Raw genomic sequence first — 21,093 nt, forward strand, 5'->3', positions numbered from 1 at the left:
TAACAGACAACAAATTTATTGATAACAGCAAACATTTCAGTACAAATGACTGCACATAAGACATGATCTTGTCATATCAACATTAGACAACATATCCCTATCTCAAGCAAATTACAAAGATTAGTATATTCTTGATATTATAAAAACCATATAAAAAAACAAAATGACAATGAAATTAATTCATAATAGTATTTTCTGGAGATATATTCCCCAGCCCACAATTCTACTGCCCATATGAAAAACAATAGGCAAGTTTTATATAAATACATGTAATGTTTATAACCTTCATTTACAGTATGCATTCCCTTCCATAATAGATGACCCCCTAAAAAAGTTTAAGATTGTAAAAACCAGCCTGGGATCCTGTATGAAGTAAAGAGAACATACTGACATGTAAAACATGCCATAGCAAGATCAATTCAGCTAAAGACAAATGACAAGGATTCATTCTGTTAAACACAGAATTTAATGCAGTTGACATCAAAATGCTAACACCTTTATAATCAAGCTCCCAGAGTCCAAATCAAGCACTATTAATATAAATAGTCAATATTGCATCCTAATGATTCATTTCAATGCTTCATTCCAGGTCCTGTAAGTTAATCGTAGACCCAGTGAATTCAGTATTACTGTCATGTAAAGGGGTACATGATGTGACTGGTAAGTCTGGGGAGATCTCAACATCATCACTGTACAACTCAGTGTTTGGTGGATCATCCTGTAATTATAGTAAAATCCAGTAAATATAACAAAATCTGCTCTTAAATTGGAAAACATTAAACAAGAAAAAATCATCTTTATAATGAACTTATTCTAAACCAATATCGTATGGCAAAAACTTTAAGTGTTTTCATGTTTTGCACAGCTATGTGAATTACATTTATTATCTAGAAAATTATAACAAGCATTAGCAATGATTTATATACCACCTATATATTGTTCAAAACACTACATGTCATTTCTTTACTAACCATACAATACTGGCCAGAAAACATACTTTGAAAATATGATTTTTTTCACTTAGGTATTGGACATAAAAACAGTCTTAAAAATGCAAGTAAATAGCACAGGTGTATCAGTATTTAGACATTACCTTTCATAATTCTTGAAAAAAAAAAAAAAAAGGACAAAATGAAGATCTTACAGGAAAAAAAAACATGTACCTGTAGAAGCTGTGTTTGCAGGTATAGTACCCCAGTTTCTGGATCACGGAATGTTATACCTCTTGATGTCATACTGTCACTGGATGGGAATGTATCTGTCATGAAATTGTTTTTTGGTGCAACATCAGCTGAAACAGACAAAAAACACATGTACCTTACCATTTGGTTTTTACTAATATAAACATATCCATGTAGGAAATCTCACATGTTTTCTTCTTCAGATGAACAAAAAGGATTTTAAATTTTGAATCTTAGATATTATGTATATAACAAGTCTGTGAATACAAATAGCAACTTTTTTCGCAGTAGACCCCTATGTAATTCAAAATGTCCTATTCTAACTTCATACTTGAAAATTAAAACTGTGTAGACAAATGACTTACTTCTGATACATATTTATGTAGTACATATAAAGTTTCTACCTTGGAATGAGTTTTCTGTAGCAGCTAATGATGATTCTTTGTTTCTACGTTTTCTGGCTCGTTCACTCATAAGTTGGTTGGCATGGTAATCAGTCCTTGCTGATCCCCCCGATGTTTTACTTCCTGTTCAAATTAGGATAATGACATTTTAAAGTTAAAGGGAAAGACCACCTTTGCATTTAGTTAGGCTTCTATGATAAATCATATTCACGTAAACAAAAATAAATAACTTTTAATGAAAAATGCGCTTTTATAAAATGCTCATGGCTATGCAAAGTTCGAAATCTTTGAAATATATGTGGATAGCCATCTTGCAGAACTCTCCTATGTGAAGGAAGGATCATAAGCAGACTTTATTGATTTTTACCAATAGCTTCCGAATGGCTCGTAACGTCACTAAGTCAGTTTGGTAATGATACAAGTACTGCAAATAATAATGTAAACAAAGAATATTCCGTAAATATTTCTACGATCCTGTTTATCTAATCACCAAAACATGTTGTCTTGTCAAGCTTATGATTGCCAGCATGATAAAAGAGAATTATTCTAAAAGTTTTTTGACCGGCTACTCAAACATTCTTCGGAAGTAGCCATTAGATTTTCCTCAAAAATACTAGTCTGGCTGCAAATTCAGTTGTTCGTCAATGTTGCCTGACATTTGCTTACATGTTGTGCCTCAATCTCTTTTTCTGTTTGGGTTGAAATTATTGGGGAAAATTTGCGATCTTCGGACATCATAATCAATTACCTATTTACTTTCACGTTACAAACCGACTTCATGACGTCACAGCTCAACCGATAATGGTGGCGCCCATAGTTGCGGGAAATTCAAATTCCCTAATTTTAAATCATGATTAATTAGTAAAGAAAAGGAAATTATTTTGTTTCAATGTAATTTTCACGAACATTTAACAGATTAGTTTCAATATTTATGACTTGCACAAAAACATAGTCCTTTAACATATCTTCGTTCTAATTCCTTATCCTAAAAAAATCCTTCATCTAGCACACTGTACATTGTATGCTAAAACAAGTTCTGATAAACAATTCTTCAGTTCAAGATAGCTACTGCATAGTTATGCAATATTCATTTCGAGCTTCTTCAGTACTTTCAGACTCCCTTGAATCATTCAATATCATCATTTAAGCATAGATAATGGGAAAATGCAAATTCATATCTTCAATGGATTGCGTGAGCTTATCCTGCAAATCCTTTACAGCACTTAGGTATAGTAACAAGTTTTGGGATATACTTTATAGAGTTGAAAGACATGGTATTATACACTGCTCTACCTTTACCTTTTGCCAATTTGGCCTGAGTCGCCTGTGGTTCTACATGTGAAGCCATTTGATCTTGTTTCTCCATTGATGATAAAATTTGACTGATTACTTCAGGGCTAATCTGTTGGACTTCCCCTGTCTCTGATGTCATGAAGGATGGTTCAGAAACACCTATAAAAAAAAGCGTATGAAGATAAGGTTGGAGTGTGGCTTTACCTATAAAGCTATTAAAGGGGTCTGTTGTAAACGATTATAACTCCCATCTGATTTGTAAATTTACACTGATATTGAAAAAAATTTAAAAATTCAATACTTGTCATAGTTATTCGGCCCTTATTATTTTTTGACATTGCATTTCATCTATTTCAAATTGATAAGACAAATCAATAAATGTAGTCTTCTTTTCAGTTTCTATTCTCTTTCAGATCCTGTCTTATTCATAGATTGACATTTAATTATGTTTCAATATCTCAGTCCTGTTACTTTCTTCCTTTTTTTTAAAATCTAAATATAGTCTACAGTGTTACATGTTAAGAGAATACAGCAAACTTAACTTGAAAGAGAGAATTTTCACCTACCAGATGAGGCAATGAACTCTGAAGGATCTATCATGACATTAGCTGGTTCTGTAACTGATGTACTCTGTACAGATTCTGATGATGTGGTAACAGGCTGGTCATCAGGTTCTACTTAAAAATAGTAGAAATAAATATACATGTATTACAGTAGTTCTGACTATGGCAAGTTTAAAGCTATTTCTTTTTTCCATTCAGCATTTTTTTATTGTGTCAAGGCAAAATATGCTAGGTTGAGGTGTAGACTATATCAGAATTGTTATATAAATCTGCACAATTCTACAATTACTAAAAGGTAAAAAATATTCAGTTTTTTACAATGTCCCATAAATCAAGTTAAAATGTCACCCCTAACCCCCCAAAAAAGTATTTGTGGGTACAATGATTTCTATACATTAACCAAGTTTGAAAGCTCTTATTTTCGTATGGTCACAGGCCTGTCATTTAGAGGCAGTACCAGGTACTTTTACCTTCCTAAGCTACTGAAAGGTACCTCCTGAATTTTAAAATTTCATACATTTTTATAAAACAAAATGATAAAAAGTCCTTCCTACGAAACCAAAGGTACAAAACTTGATAGATTTACAGTATGCAAAAAAATGCTTCCAAAATCATGCAAAAATGTAAAAAGTCATTTTCGGTCAGAGAGCTTTGCCCTCAGGACCCCATACAAGGACTTCGCCCTCTGGGCCCACCTTGGTCCATCAATAGGGATTCCTAGGAAAATCCCTGTATATTAATCCATAAAAAGATTATCATTGAGATTTTTAATTATGATGGTTATCACAATGTCTGCACATATTTTTTGTAATATTTTAACATATCCAGTCAAAATCTTTGTTAGTAAATAATTTTCCCATAATACACTACTTTCGAAGCATTCCCATGTTAGAACACTTAACTTGCAAAAAAAGATAATACCTTGAGCATTAACTACAATACATCTAACTAGTCCTTCTTCATACTAAATATACAAACCTGTAGTATTTGGGCCATCTATAGAAGCAAGCAATCCAATTTCAGGCAGATCTGAATCCAGGTAGGGCATGATGTCTAAGTTTGCTCCATCTGACTGGGCATTATTGTTCTCGGACATAACTTGTTTTACATGTTTGACAATATGGGCTCTCAGGGATGGTTTGTTGGAATATTTCTTCAGACAACCCTCCATTGGACAATGGTAAGTCACTTTCTTTCCTCCATTTTCATGCCTCTTCATGTGAACAAATAAGCTACTTTTGGCAGTGAATTTAATGTCACATCCTACAAAACATCCAGACTTGTGTTTACTTACTTACCCTAAATAACTCTAAAGTAAGTGAAGAACATTTTTAAAGGCTAGTGTTTACATAGATCTAACTGGCACAAACCAAGTTATGACTTAATAAATGACCAAAAAGACTCTGATCAAAGCAAAACAAGTACAAAAGTAGAAGGTAACTTTTACCAGGTACATCTAAATATTTGCCGCCTACATGTATTTTACATAGAAGTTCTGTAAATTTATAAGTTATTGTATGCATCCATTGTGTTTTTGTCAAAAATACAATTTTGATTTTGGCAACTTATGAGTTAAACCCAATCAAAATAATAAGAGTAATGCTTGGTAGATTCATTCTTTGGAAAGTTAAGGGTCTTTACCTTCAATAGGGCATGCAAATGGTTTATCACCAGAGTGTGTGATTTTATGTCCTTTCAGATGTTCAGACCTCATAAATCCTTTTCCACAGATATCACAGACCCATTTTCTGAGACCAGTGTGTTTAGCTTCATGTCTCTTCAGTTTACTGGCAGTGGTAAATGCCCAATTACATTTCTAGAAAAGAAAACTGTCTACAATCATATCCCATTTTTTCTTTTTATATCTCTTTACCAACATGTTATAAGTATCTTAAACATTAACTGATACACTGTTAAAGTACTCTTATTCGTGGATACCAATTTTTGTGGATTAGGGAAGAAACACAACTTTATGGATTCTTAAATTTGTGGTTTTGAGGATTTAAGTATACACATCAAGGGGATTCTCCTTTTTGTTGAGAATGTAATTTCATGGTTAGGCCTACCCACGAAAATTGGTACCCAATGGACAATAGTACTTTCACACTACAATGTAAAAAATTTCTATCATTATCAAAATCACATTCCCCATCTTCAAAGGTTGCTTTTGAATTTTTCAGTTCACATTGATCAGGAATTTTAATATTGTGACTTAAGCTAAGATAATTGGGACCAAATTCAAATGGATGGATAGAATGATAAGGTACTTTAAATACCATCCTTGTTAGTGGGGATATAATTTGTGAAATTATAACTTTTAGTTTAAAGGATAATACTTTGTAGCTTCTTTAGACATTCAAATGGATACTTCATGTTTGAAAAGCTTTTACTTTTATGACAATTTTTCATAACTTAACTCACCTCAAATGTACAAACATAAGGTTTTTCACCAGTATGAGATCTCATATGTTGATTCAGTCGGCAGACTTTATCAAACTTTTTACCACATCCTTCAAACTTGCATATCAGATCTTCTTTGTGATGTAAATGAACACGTGGGTGGGACCCCATTGAGAGGGGCGAGGCGAACACTTTATCACATCCCTCATGGGGACATCTGAATAGAATAAGCATAACTTATTATCTAATGTATGGCATCTATTAACTTACAAGTAACTATACCACTATTTTTGTACACCTTTCTTTGCATTGACTAAATATTAATGCATTTTACAACCAATTTATTAAACCACAAGTAAAGCATAGAAGTTAAACCAATCGTTTTGTTCTTCAGTAGCACACTAATGTAAGGCAAAAATAATTATATAAAACATTTGATGGCCATTATGGCCTCAGCACTGTTAAAGTCTAGATTATTGGCCCATGATTAAATCAAAGTGAAATGTTTTTGAAAAATAAAATAATTACCCTACCTACCTACCCTATGGTTTTGTTTCTTGCTGGAAGCAGAAAACAAGACTATTATTATTTCTAGTCTAAACATGAAATAATATCAATAGAAGAAATACCCTGGGCTTCTGTAATTCAAGTGATATTTGATAAATAGATTAATTTTGACAAAAAGGGATTATTCACTTTTAATGCTTACTGCTAAGCAATTGTTTACATATACATGCATACACTATATCAGCCAACATAAAATTTTTCTCCAGTGATAACTATGATTTTAAATAGCCCTATTGACATCTTACTTGAAAGTTTTTTCATGACCAGCATGTGACTTCATATGAACATCAAGCTGTCTCTTAGTAGCAAACATTTCCATGCAACCTTCCACAGGACATTTCTCTGTGCAAGGTCTGCTATGCAGCTTAATGTGAGAGTTCAGGTTATACACTGTTGTAAACTTTCCACCACATCCCTCTATAGGGCACTGTTAAAAGTACAGAAAAAGCAACTGTGTATTGGTATATTAGTGCAATGTTTTTAATATTGCCAAATATGACAAGATTATCATTTTCAAAATCACATTTGCAAATTGTTCAAATAAAGATAATTCTAGATACTTCAAAATGAATACAACATTTTGGTCTTATTTTAAAAAAAATCACTATCACAAATTCATGCAATAATTTCAAAATTAATAGTAATGTACTTTGAAATTGATCAGCTGAAAATATTCAAGTATGAATTATTTTTTTTTATTTCCTTCTCTCAACGTGTCTATGTCACCTAATAAAATCAGATAAACACAGAAAATGTTCACATTACTAGGAAAGATGCATAATCATAAACTGAAAGTTTTCATGATCAATCTTTCCACAACAGTTGTACCAGCAAAATATACATGTTTCCATACCATGAAATCTTTCTTGCCTTGATGTGATTCTTCATGGCGTTTTAACTTGTAATGAGTTGTAAACGCCCACTCACAACCGGGTTTAGAACACTAAAAAATAAATAAATTGATACACCTCTAAGAGCATAAAGATCCATCAAATTTAATCAATACCACATTACATAATGTTTTACTTACTGTCTGCTGTTTCTGCATTTTTTAAGCTTAATTTTTTCAAAGAAAATCTTATACTATAACTACTAAGTCTTTTTTTTAAGGATATACAAAAAAAAAATAAATTACACCTATAACAATCAGAATTAAATCAAATTATGATTGAGGTGACATAGTCAGGGCTTTTCCAGAAAAAAAATACTCAGGAGTCTTCAAAGGCAGATGATACATTTTTCTACCTGTTGTCGTACGATGGTTTATTTTAGTGGGCAGTTGCTTACATTCCAAATTGAATTTTGTCGATAGTTGTTTGAAATTGAAATTTGTGGGTGGTTGTCGTTTTGTCGAAATTGTGTTGCATTAATCAGATATTTTCTGTTCGAGCATATCTTTTACAGATTACCTCCCTAAAGCAGTGTGGGAAACCATTGTTTTCCACAACTTGCCGTTCTGGCTAGTGGAATATTGATCTTGCTAGCCAAATAGAAATTCAACTAGCCAATTTTTTTTGTTTTTTTTTTTCTGTGTTATCATCTGTTTTCTCCTGGATTTGACTCCCTTCTACATTTTTTTTCTTTCTTCAACTATGTTTTTATTTGTTTTTACATTTATCAAAAACTATTCCCTCGCATTGAAGTTTTTCATGTACTTTACAGTAACAAAATAAATACTCCATTTTTTAACTCATATTTTAAAAATAAAATTATATTTCAACAGATTCATCATTATGAAACAAGAAAATGTTTATCATTTGCGTCTTGTTCGTTTTCATTTTGACAATAAACTAATTTTCAAGGTAACATATCTTAAATTACCAAGGTCATTTCATTTGAATACTAATACGAGATCGGAACCGTCGTATAGGTTTTGGCACATCCCATCTCATTGGAATTGAAATGGCAGATCATAAACAAAGCTTTACAAGTCAATAAAATTGTGCATATCATGCCAAAATTCACTGGACATATTCAAGCTAAACTTCTTAAAATGTAGGGAACATATTTTGAATGTATGATGTTAAGGGATGTTTTACTTTATAACCTGTTGGCTGGTTAACTTTTCTTGGAACTTGCCGATCAAATGACGGTCGCCAAAGTGACAAGTGTAAGCTAATGAAAACTCGCCAAATTACACATCTACTCGTATTTGGCGAGCTGGCAAGTGGTGGTTTCCCACACTGCTAATGGAAGTAAACCATGTTTCTTAACTACTGAAATGCATGTTTCCAGCTGGAAAAGAAGTTTTTTTTTTTTTTTTTTAAAGGAATCATACAAAAAAGACTTCTAAAATGTGATATAACTTCTTTTTTTTTAATTATATAGGTTGTTGCATCTTATATAATTTCTATTCTGCGTGTCATTGGGTGTTCATGTAAATAAATTCTATAGGATATGGTGCATTAAATGAATTTCCAAAGGTTGTGGGGTCAAATAAAAATAGCCTTCAACATCTCCCTCTTGCATAGATATTTTTTCTGGAACAGCCCTGCTTTATCTTCACTTTTAATAATTAAATATAAAATCCTACAATGTAAACATAGTTTTAAAAATGAAGAAAACTTCATCAAGATGAGAAATATAGTTTTGTAAGGCCTAATTTGATCCTGTAATACCTTGTAAGGTCTCTCTCCAGTATGCCTCATCTGATGAGTTTTATACTTTGACATTCTCCTAAACATTTTCTGACACCCTTCAATTGGACAAACAAATACTTTCTTGTTCTCCACTGATTTCAGCACCTATCACAGAAGCATAAGTTAATCATTCCATCACTAACAACAGGCAGGATTATCAATTTATTTCATAAATATAGTTTATATGTACACATGTACTTCAATTAAGGGGTAGAATATTGTCAACACTTTAAAAACAATTACATTCCAAGCTATTTGTGGTAAAAACTCCTTATGTGTTATGATTACTTGACTAGGAAAAGTTATTCTCTTTCATTTTACTGACAATAAACAATCATATACAAGCACTAATATAACCATTACATGTAGTCATAGTTTATTCCTTGATATTGCCATTTGTTATACAAACTTTCCTTTTTTACTATTGCCTAGAAATTATCAGTTTGGTAATTTTGTTAATCTTCATTGACATGATAATTCAACATAGAATAATTCTGTGTATCATACAGTTCCCCAGAAGTGATACTGTTTGCCTTATATTACCTCAAATATAAGACTGTTTCCTCTGAAGAAAGTTTCCAAATTTACTCCCCAAAGAAATGGCTCGAAATAATAATACCAAAGATACCTATTTCCCAACTGGTAGTCAAAGGGCATAATATGGTGTTTCTGTTCAAAACTACTTTAAAAATACCTATAATTTGTCTTTTTCTTGACATCTTCTATAAAATCAATTATTTCAACTATAACTTAAGCATTTGTATTGTTATTCTGACTTTCCCAATTTTAAAATAATGATGCATAAAATACATTTATTTCCCAATAAAATATAAAAGAAGGTAATTTGGTCTAAGGCCAACAACCCATACTTTATTCACCTATGCCATGCTATGATAAACATTATCCAAAGCATGAACTGAAATTATTCCTTACATTATGTATAACTTTTGGAGGTCCACCATCCATCTGTAGAACATTCACCATGCCATTGCTTGATGGATCTGGATTTAACACTAAATAACCTACAATATTATAAGAAACATGGTTACTTTTGCTATGGTAATATGAGTTAACTATACTACATAGTACATGTGATACAGAAAGAATAGAGATATTGCTTATAAAAATCAAATATCCTAACTTCCTGTACTTTCTTGTCACAACAATAATCAATACAAATGCATTGGTTTAAAAACAATGTACATGTACTATGTGTACACAATTTTATAGTGTGTAAATACCCTATAGGAAAACATGACTTGGTTTCAAAAAAGCATGTTCCACAACCAAAGATATGACTAATAAATAGACAAGTGTAACTGCACTAGCCTAAATCTTATGACCACTTTCAGTTTCTATAATTATCACGTCTCTTTTAAAAGTTCAACAGAAGTTCAAGAAAGTAACATACAAGTTATTATCTTGAAAAGCTTTTTTTTATCAGTGACAAGCAGTAAACAACTGAAAAGGCCACAAAATTAATGTTTGTCACCCCTTACCAGAGACGATCTTACGATCTACAAACAAAGTGGAATTTGGTAAAATTAGAAGTAAATATACAGTAAAAAAAAAAAGAATCGTAATGGAAAAATCTGGATATTGAATATCTGAATTCCGCTAAAAATGAAAAAAATATAAAAATATCATCCCTGTTTACCCAACCCTAGCTGCTGGCCTTGGGTAGACCTGTAGATAGGGCAAATATTTGTTTCCCCCAAAGTTCATATGATTCTGTAAAAACCATGCTTAAAGAAGAAAAAAAAAAAATGTGCCTAAAAAAAAAAAGAAAAAAAAAAAGTCAGATGGCTATGAAGTTATTTTGGTTGGTCCAATTTTTTTGGGTTGGGACAGTAAGGGGAAACAAACTTAATTTTGACCCAATGCTTTCATCAAAAAGCAGATTAAATACAGTATACTATTATCACCTGTTTGAAGAGTGTTAGGTTGTGTTATTGAATCAGCTGTTGGACTGAGTGAATTGGAGGCTTGTTGTAAGTCTTCAGTGTTAATCTTATACAGCTGATTGCCTTGATTTGTGTTGACCAGAATATGTGTTGAATTGGTAGGTTTGTCAGTGGAAATGGATATGGTAGCAAATTTCAGATTGGTTTGAGGTAAGCCAGATGATGGTGGTATTACTTGTATGGTCTGTGGAATAGTTGTGGCTTGAATATACTGAGGTGTCATATTAGCAGGTGGTGCCAGAAGAATTGTAGGTTCTCCGGCTGTATTTCCTGTAGCACTCCTGATGACAACTTGCTCTTCTGCGCTTACTTGCGGTGTACTATTTTGTGATAAACTTTCTATGTCATTTTGACTATGTAGAATAGTTGCCTGTGTTCCCAAATCGACATTTTCCGTCAATTCAATGTTGTCTACAGTGGAAGTGAACTGATCAACCACATTAGCCTGGATGCATTCTGTACGAGCTGCAGATGCAATCTGCTGCGCATCAATTTGAGACTGGACTAGATTAGTTTCTGCAGTACTAAATATAGTTTGATTAATGGGTGAAATGAACATTTGAGCCGCCGACACATCGTTGCACAAGATGCCAGCATCCGTACCAGACAACCCAGTGACACTTCCTTCAAACAAATCACTGTCGTCTTCCGACGATGAAGGTATCTCGAAATTAACATTGTCGGTTCTATCTCTTAACCAATCGACATTGTTTTGGGCATTGCTATGAAAGCTGTCAAGTTCTCCAGACAGAAAAGATTGCACATTATCATTGTCAGATTCAATGCTTTTGTCGATAATGTCGCCATCTTGAAATGACAAAATATGAACAGTATTGTTGTCATCAGAAAATTCTTCTGTTTTAATTAAATTACAATCTGACACGGCAGTATTATTTACATCGAGACCGGTGTCATGTTTTTCATGGGCGCCGCCATATTCTTCACTTGACAGGCCCCGTTGTATCGACATATTGAAGCCCCATTCAGCCTACCATGTGGGGTTCGCCATTTCTGCCAGAGAGAGTTGAAGTGATGACGTCACGCGCACCTGTCTAAAAATAGTAGATAGTAATATGAGCGGCAAAAATTTCAACTCAAAAGAAACACGTCAAGACCAGGGAGTGTATATTAGAGGGAGAAGTCACTTGGAAGACTATCGTTGCTATCTGGCTGTTTGTTAGCCATTTTTCTAAAATGTTTATGTTAAAAATAGGGTAATTTTAATTTGCTTAAGGGTGTTTGTAAAAACCACTGGATGGTTTTTGACATACAAAATCATAGACCTGTAATTATAGAATTAAACTAAATTCATATAATGTAACTACAGGTCTATGGTTTTGATGACTTATGTACCAAATAAGTAAAACATTCACATGATTAAATTTCAGAAAGGACGATTTGTCATTGAGATTCATTGCATTTATAAATATGAAATTAAAATCAAATGAAAGAAAAATCTACTGAATGACAATGGCTATTTTGGATGAATGAACTTCTTTAAAATTGTCTATATATTTTTACATAATAATGAGTTTGAAATGTGTAGAAGTTAGCTAAATTTTCCTTTTGGGCAAGTACTGATAAATAATAAATAATTGTTGATTTTTACAGGTAAATTTTAACATATTTACTATATTTTAGTATTTTGAGAAAGGCTCTCAATATCACGCAGCGATGCTCGTTCCTGTACCGTGTCGTAGATGAGAAAAATGACTTCGGATATAGTTCTGCTAGATTGGGCCCCCTTCTAAAAGTAACTAACGAAGTATTGTTATTACTTTATTTGCGCTTTTAAAATGTCAATTTGGACATTCCACCGAAAATTTGTTGAAAAAGTCTACAGATTTTACTTTTCCCCGGCGAACGCCAGCTTTGGAGTTGACGTGTTTGATACGGTTAAAAATGAAATTGACTCGATTATTTTGAGAGGTTAAATGTTATACATCATTTTTTACCACTTGTATGGAACTGCAGTTCTTGTTTCCATCTGACAACCGGTCTGTTCCCTAATCTAATGGAGTATGGACCCCATTGGAAATAAGCCATATGGCTTTCATAGGTTATCCCGATTAAATATCAAAATCTTTGTATAGGTATTTTAGTAATAAATTATTGCACTTACTTTTAATAGATTTTCTGTGTGAATTATCATTATGATATTTAACATATATGATTCAATAAGTCTTTTTAACTTTTAATCAAGTATTTATATATTATATGTCTGTGCTTCAGTATATGTTGATACTTAATCGAATAAATCTATGGAAAGAAGTATAGTTTGAGTAAAAATGTGCACGGCTATGCACTTCTAGAATAACATGGTAATGACGAGTGTTGTATATAGGAATGACGGTCACCAACTGCATGCGCCTGGTATCATATTGCATATAACTCGGAACAGCGGATCTGTCATATTGATGGATAATTTTGTACGTCATCATTAAACGATTATTATCTCGATCATCTAACAGAGAGTGCTCCGTGCGGGTCCGGGTGTCAAAAGAATAGTCCCGCAACAGCGCTAAGCTTGTCGTAAGAGTTGACTAAATAGTGCTCAGAACCATGGGGGCTAGGACGCTCAGCCCACAGAGCAACTGGGTTGTGTTTCCCAGGTGGTGGAATGGGGTACCCCTGGCATGTTACATGCTGGGATTGTCAGGCCATAATACGGAAAACCTGACCGCAAACCATAGTAGTGCAACGTGTTGGGAAAGATGCCACGTTCCTCGCACGTTAACGAACCATGCTGTGGTAATCTCCCGGAGTAGGAACCACAGGAGGCTAAATTGCCCGACCCTACCCATGGGCCACATCTCCCTATTTCCAGTGACAATCAAAATTTGTCGACCCCACTATCCTTGTTTCCCATCCCATTTTTCATTTCATGTTCATTGTATCATCCATTTCATGTTCATCGCCTGAACAATGCTGAAACATTGCTGCTTGGGCGTTAAACCCCAACAATCAATCAATCAACTAATCTAACAGAAAGCTTGTCCCACCCCACTTCGGCATATAACTTATCCAGAGATGCATGTTTTGTGGTACCAGTTATACAGTATACTGTCATACACTTTCTAATTTATCCGTCAGCCAGTTTTGTTTTGTTTGTTTGTTGGGGTTTAACGTCCGAGCAGCAATATTTCAGCTATATTCAGACAATGAACATGAAATGGATGATAAAATGAACATGAAATGATGATGAAATGAAAAAGGGATGGGACACAAGGATAATGGGGTCGACAAATTTTGATTGCCACTGGAAAAAGGGGGGATGGGTAAGGTCGGGCAATTTAGCCTCCTGTGGCGGAGCGCAAAGGTTCCTACTCCTATCGAATACCACAGTAGGGTTCTTTAACGTGCGTGGAACGTGGCATCTTTCCCAACACGGGGCACCACTATGGTTTGCGGTCAGGTTTTCCGTATTATAGCCTGACAACCCCAGCATGTAACATGCCAGGGGTACCCCATTCCACCACCTGGGGCACACATCCCAGTTGCTCTGTGGGCAGAGCGCCTAGCCCCCGGCTAGGTTTCTGAGCACTATTTAGTCGCCTTATACGACAAGCTTAGCGCTGCTGCAGGCCTATTCTTTTAACACCCGGACCTGCACGGGGCTCCGTCAGCCAAGAGTACGATTTTGATTGTGTCAAATGACATCACAATAATAGTCCAAAATTGGCCTGAACTAATTCAATAAATATAATCTCTACGCTAAAACGATTTACAGACTATTCGATTTTAGTAGTTGTAGTTTAGATGTACTTAAGACGTCAGTACAATCGCACTTGTACATGTCTATCCGGAAAATCACAAGCCCGTGTCCGTAACCACCGAGCACTTACTTCTTTGATTAACCAATCAAATCGTAGTTTACATAGAGTGGGATTTTTGAAACGGAAGAACATCCAAATGAAAACAAATACGCTGCTGTAAACATTTTTACGATTAATTAGGTTATATATTGGTTGTAATTTGTAAAACCATTTTAACTACTCACTCTCACACATTTTTCCATATCCTTTTTGCCATGTTCACAATACAACAAGTTTAATAAGCTTAGTAACTTAGTAATACTTAGTACTAGTAGCTTAGTAATATCTAGGTGTTTCTATAACATCAGATATGAACTGGAACCAGCACACATCAAACATCTGCAAGAAAGCAAACAACACCTTGAGCTTCTTGAGACGAAATCTTAACATTAGAAATGCCAACATTAAGGAGAAAGCTTACCAGTCATTAGTTAGACCAACCATGGAATACGCATGCACAACCTGGGACCCATACTTGAAAGAGGACAAACACCGGATTGAAATGGTCCAGCGTAGAGCGGCCAGATATGTAGCGAACAGATACCACAACACTTCTTCAGTTACCAACATGCTAGAAGATCTAAAATGGCCAACACTAGAAGAACGTAGGAGGAGAGCTAGACTTGTACTAATGTACAAACTGGCAAATGGTCTGGTGAAAATCGACGCGACCAACAGATTGAGCAGTCCAGTAAGACTCAGTCGAAATATGGGCCTACACTCCTACCAATTACCATCATGCAATACAGTACTGAGGAAAGAGTCATTCTACCCAAGAACCATCCGGGACTGGAATGCTCTGCCCACTGACATTGCCTCTGCCAAGAGTCTTGAATCTTTCAAGGCTCATTTACTTGATTAAATTAATCAAGTTGTTTTTACTTGCACAGTTAATTGTACAGCACACTTTGTTAATTTTTCTTTTAATGGCTACTAAGTAAAATAGGGCATTGCGCACTAAAAGTGACAGTGACAGTATCATCAGTAATTGATGGCGGTTGCGAACTGGTAGAAGAGTAGAAGAACTGAATCATAGTGAATGGCTTCCACTACTGGCACTTGCCAGCCTCCAATGATTTTATCCAGTTTTTATCCTGCACTGCATTATTTTGTACTTACACTACCTGACGCTCACTCACGTGTACATAGTCACTTAAACTTATGCAGAAATGTTCCAGAGGAAATGTGTACACTTAAGGGAAGAAGAATGGTGCTCCCTATCATTTCAAAATCCCCATTTCATGGTATAATATTATGGAGTAGGAATTGCCAATATCAGCGAGCATAATGAGCTTTACCATACTTTTACCGTCATTGAAAGAGTAGTCAAGAACATAAGAACTAATTAGGCATAAAATAGGAAGGGTTGGTGTGATTGCAATTTTTTTATTTATATGTATATTTCAGCAGTGGGCATAATCAATATAAATTTGAAAATCAGCCTTGCTAAATAATGGGAAAAATTAAAAATCATTTAAAAAAAGTGTCGATGAATGAGTAAAATTGTTTTCACAAAATTTTTATTTACTTGAAAAAAAAAATATCCCCCTTCCCCTCCCCCCGCTTTCAAAATGGTCGATGACTTAGTAGCATTTTTTCCCCTTACAGACATCTCTAGCAGCATCCTTTTTACTGATTATCTTGTACAAATGCTGGAAATATTACAGTTCTCAATGGAAGATGGGAATTCATATACAACACATATCATGTGATGCAACTGATAGCATATGTAAATTCCAAAAAGAAAATGATTGCTTTTCCTGTTTAAGTAAAGCTTTGCTTTGATTTGGATATACAATCAGAGCGAGGGTCCAGAAATTATGACAGCCCATGTCAGTCATTTTATCTAACTTCAGCAAATGTTTGTGTCAGTCTTTTACATGTTCAGATCAACAATAAACGTTAAAGAAGAAAAATGTTTGTAGTTAAACAATACATATTGGAATTTGTGTTATTTTATAACATACTCTGTCTTTTACAAAATATCTGAACGAGTGAGGTTTTGACTACACATGGACATTCTAAACAAAACATCATATCTCCCGGGCTTTTTCATCACACCAACAAGCAGCCTAAAACTTTCGAGTGATGAAAAAATGTCATTTTTTTATAAAAGAAAATCAGGAATACAGGAGTACATTTTGTATATTGATTTAAATGGGTTGCTGACTTCTGAGTGAAAAAAATTCAATCGATTAATTAATAATTACAAACTACGACTGATTCTTAGTTACAGCACCATGTGCTTTCATTACCACTGATTGATCGGCAGGAAAATGATGGATTTCTTAATTTTAAATAAAGTAGTAAATGTCTGAAAATTTATTCCTATACGCAATGGTGCTGCAAGTGAACTGGTAATTTAGTTATGCAATCAACTAATCAGTTACAGGTAAATCACAGTCACAGGTGGCTGCACACCGGCTAATGTTAGGGCAAACTAGTCAATTAATTTCCAATAAACAATTAGGAGACAGGTAGACTTTTTAAAAATACATATAATTTTCATATTCTGGGCTTTCCTGTGGTTTCTTTCTGAAAAAGAAAAAGAACAGTATAAATCATGTGAGTTCTGTCATTATGATGATACACCAGACAAATTATCTGCACAGTTATACATGTATGTTGGCATGTTTAAACTGTGTGTGTGAGAGGGTTTTTAACATCCCTTGACTACCCTGTCCTGTCTTGTGCAGACGGTACTTATGTTTAAACTGAGGCACTATTTTCTTTTATAAGCAGTGTTTTCTGTTTCCCATTATACATTAAAACTCCGAAAAAATAACAAGGGTCTCTTAAAAACTTCTCAGATTACATTTTACAGTGTGTTTAATGAAATTATGAATAGAAAAGTGGGGGTAGCTTGGCAGAAAATGGATAAAACCAGAGAAGTCAGAAAATCTGAAAATAATGGCTGGGTATGAGCAGCGAACATCCTTAAACATTTTTAAAGTGCATACCATATACATGTATATGTATATATATTTGTTATTATTTTAAAGGTGCTTGCAGGATGACACTAGCTAGTAGATGTAGACCATCCAGTTATGCAGAAGTAGCCACACCTAAAAGAAATGGTTCTGTCACTAATGATAGCAACAAAAGTAATGTGAAAGTGGTTGTGAGGATACGGCCTGAAAATACAAATGAAAAGAATGGCAATTACAGGATTGTTGTCAGGGCTATGAATGAACATGTCCTTGTTTTTGATCCAAACGAGCAGAGTTCTCCTGAATATGGTTACAAACGTAGACATGCTAGAAGAGACATTCGAAGACGGCAGAACAAAGATCTGAAGTTTGCCTTTGATTATGTGTTTGATCCTAGTTCAGCCAATCATGAGATTTATCACCAGACCACCAAAAAAGTCCTTGATTCATTCTTAGAAGGGTACAACTGCTCTGGTAAATGTTTATTTAATCATATCTGGAACTCTGTCTTGCATATTTCAAATATTTGTTTTAAATTTTTCTCAGACCCTTGAATGACCTTAGATGTTCTGATCTGTCTGTTGTTTTTTTTCCAGTCAGGGCTGCATAGACATAACAACTCCTACAACATAAGAGGTTGGAATTCCGTTCCTCCATAGACCAACCACTTACTTCTGAGTGCCATATTGCATACCGCTCGTTCCACAGTATTTTGAAATCAGCAGTATTATTGTACAATATTTACCATTTAAAACTTTTTATACAGTTACTTTACCATAACACGGGATAAGGTGAATAAATAGAGGAAAAACAAATGATCTACCTGATTAGAATATCCAGCAATCCTGGAAATCCTTTGTAAAAGCAGATTAAATGAAGTTCATATTTGGTTTTTAGCTTTTTGAATGTGCAATTCTGGTTGATAAAATTACGGATTTTAAAATTTTTGAAATGAAAACATTAAATTAACCAACAAATGATTTGCCTTTACCAACTTTAACCACGTTTCGTCAAAAATATATTGTATTCCCAAAAAATGGTGACGGAATTCAAAATGGCTAGTCACTTTGATAACTGTTTTCATTACAAATGTTTTCTAGGTATTTATCTAGATTTTTGCGGTTTCTGAAAAGTCAACATGTTCCCAGATTTTAATTTTCACGGTTTTCAAGATTGAAGAAAATAAAAATTTTCAATAGTGTCGGCAGTGTGTGATTCCTCTTTTGATCAGTTATTTTACCATTATTATTTCAATAAATTAATGACGGCCGTTAATACGATATTAACAAATTGACAAGTCCACATATTTAGTTTCCAATGACCATTTTAATCTAACAGTGTTTATATTCTTATCTTAAACAACTTTTTATTGACAGTCCACAGTCTTTAGTGTATGTATTTAACGGTAACCTTTTATCGGTGATTACCTGTAGTGTGTGTTTGACGCTTACATTTTGTTCTGTCTGGGAATAGATTGTTTTTGCACAGTATTTATTTCTATTCTTTGATGTGACAGGTACTCTATGGCCATTGATACAAATCATTATGAAAACAAGATCGTGAATTTTGAAATTATAACCCTCATGCTTTTACCATATATGTTTTTGTAATAGACTAGTATAAGTTCATACTTGATTGCATTACAAGCTTACACAAAACAATGTTTCTATTCAAAATTGTGGAAGCCATGATTAGTAATGTGAATATTTTTTCGCTGGAACTATTTTTCATGTTCTTGAGGCAACCATGAAAATGGCGAAAATTGGGAAATTGCAGAAATTAATATGTTTACAGTATACAGAACTTTGAGCACAATTTAATTCATGAAAGCGTTACTTCTATTTACTGGATTTACCAAGTCTTTTACATTACTTTACTTGTGTGCCCCATGTGGGTCCAGTTGTCCAGAGAATAGGACTTCAGCAGTGCTAAGTTTGTTGTAAATGGCGATGAAATAGTGCTCAGAACCCTGGCCGGGGGCTAGGACACTGCCCACAAAGCAACTGGGTTGTGTGCCCAGGTGGTGGAATGGGGTACCCCTCTCCCTATTTCCAGTGGCAATCAAAATTTGGTGACCCCATTATAATTGTATTGTATCCTATTTTTTCCTGTTAATCACCTGGGTTTAGCTGAAATATTGTTGCTCGGGCATTAAACACCAACAACCAATCAGTAAATTTTTACTTACATAGTATTTATGGTGGCATACTATAATGAAACAGTTTTGTATCTTAGCTCAATTATAAACAATGTGCACATTGACACAATAAAACATATGTTGAAATATTGACCTATTTTTCAGTATTTGCCTATGGAGCCACTGGGGCAGGTAAAACACATACAATGTTAGGAAATTCTGAGAAACCAGGAGTGATGTACCTGACCATGATGGACCTTTATAACAGGATAGGTGCCATGGAAGGGGATAGGACATGTGATGTGGCTGTATCTTATCTGGAGGTAGTCTTTGTATTTTTTAACCTATTTTGCTTGATACAGAGCAGTTTGCAGCAGTCTATTGTAAATGTGTTAGACTGAAGTACATGACTTTATCTGTCAAATATTTGTATATGTCTGTTCTAATGACCAGAAAACAGGAATGGAACCTTTATATTGTTAGGTTTAGTTAGATTTTGTTAGGTCGTGCAAAAATCAGCACTTGTAGGACCAATAAACATGTTTAGATGTCCTAGAAGATAAATGTACCGATAGTTCTTGAAATTCAAGATGATGACACTTGTGTGTGTCTATTACATTCTTGAATTTGTAAAGTAAATGTAAACAGTTGTGCATATTACATGTAAGTGAACTCTCCTGTCAGTTGGCTGTATTTCCCCTATCAATGTATAGAAATTTCCAGTGAAAAATTCAGCTTAATCAAAACTGAAGGTCTATGAACCAATTATTATATTTATAGGTGTACAATGAACAGATCCGTGATTTACTAATGGGAGGTAAAACATTACCAGTCAGAGAAGATTCACAGAATGGTGTGGTTGTTCCTGGATTGTCTTTACACAAGGTTAGTACAATACTCAGTAGTTAACCAGTATATATTGAATAAAAATAATCTCACAGATTTTAACCCACAATTTGTAGTCATTAAGTAATGAAGACGAGAAAAAAATACAATTTATACATAAATTGTTTTGTTTTGTTTTGTTTTGTTTTTTCAGAATTTCTGTCAGTAAAAATTAGCTTCTCTTGCCAGTTGGTGTATATTTTGATCAGAAAGTTTGAGTGAAACAAAATTTAGGATATGGAATCAATATGTACATTATGTAGGTGGGAAAATATTTCTTCTCCTTTGCAACCAAAACCGTCATGAAAATGGGAA

General features: G+C 34.0%; 2 protein-coding genes across 5 annotated transcripts in view; one reads left to right on the forward strand and one right to left on the reverse strand.

Moving 5' to 3' along the window:
- LOC148609470 (uncharacterized) lies at window positions 1-12,046 on the reverse strand. 2 transcript variants are annotated; one of them, XM_088595598.1, is made up of 13 exons: window positions 10,973-12,046; window positions 9,981-10,069; window positions 9,027-9,152; window positions 7,262-7,351; window positions 6,654-6,835; window positions 5,863-6,058; window positions 5,083-5,257; window positions 4,420-4,704; window positions 3,445-3,552; window positions 2,885-3,037; window positions 1,586-1,708; window positions 1,164-1,291; window positions 1-718 (listed from the first exon to the last, which is right to left on the reverse strand). In XM_088595598.1, exons 1-13 carry the CDS (start codon window positions 11,979-11,981, stop codon window positions 581-583), a joined length of 2,802 nt encoding a protein of 933 aa, XP_088451724.1. In that variant the 5' UTR covers window positions 11,982-12,046; the 3' UTR covers window positions 1-580. The 2 variants fall into 2 exon arrangements, with proteins under 2 accessions (XP_088451724.1, XP_088451723.1); XM_088595597.1 differs by having other exon boundaries at window positions 3,445-3,555.
- LOC148609471 (kinesin-like protein KIF18A) overlaps window positions 12,029-21,093 on the forward strand; it is a 27,242-nt gene continuing 18,177 nt past the window's right edge. The window contains exons 1-4 of one of the 3 annotated variants that reach the window (XM_088595595.1): window positions 12,029-12,225; window positions 17,829-18,230; window positions 20,059-20,216; window positions 20,674-20,778. In XM_088595595.1, the coding sequence (XP_088451721.1) occupies window positions 17,840-18,230; window positions 20,059-20,216; window positions 20,674-20,778 (654 nt within the window). In that variant the 5' untranslated portion in view covers window positions 12,029-12,225; window positions 17,829-17,839. Of the gene's footprint in view, window positions 12,226-14,871; window positions 14,968-17,828; window positions 18,231-20,058; window positions 20,217-20,673; window positions 20,779-21,093 lie in introns of those variants that run through there. The other 2 variants (XM_088595593.1, XM_088595594.1) reach the window with 2 other exon arrangements.

Source organism: Perna viridis, chromosome 8, assembly GCF_037379345.1.
Source record: "Perna viridis isolate PV_CMFRI_1.1 ecotype Kerala chromosome 8, ASM3737934v1, whole genome shotgun sequence".
NCBI classification, from domain to species: domain Eukaryota; kingdom Metazoa; phylum Mollusca; class Bivalvia; order Mytilida; family Mytilidae; genus Perna; species Perna viridis.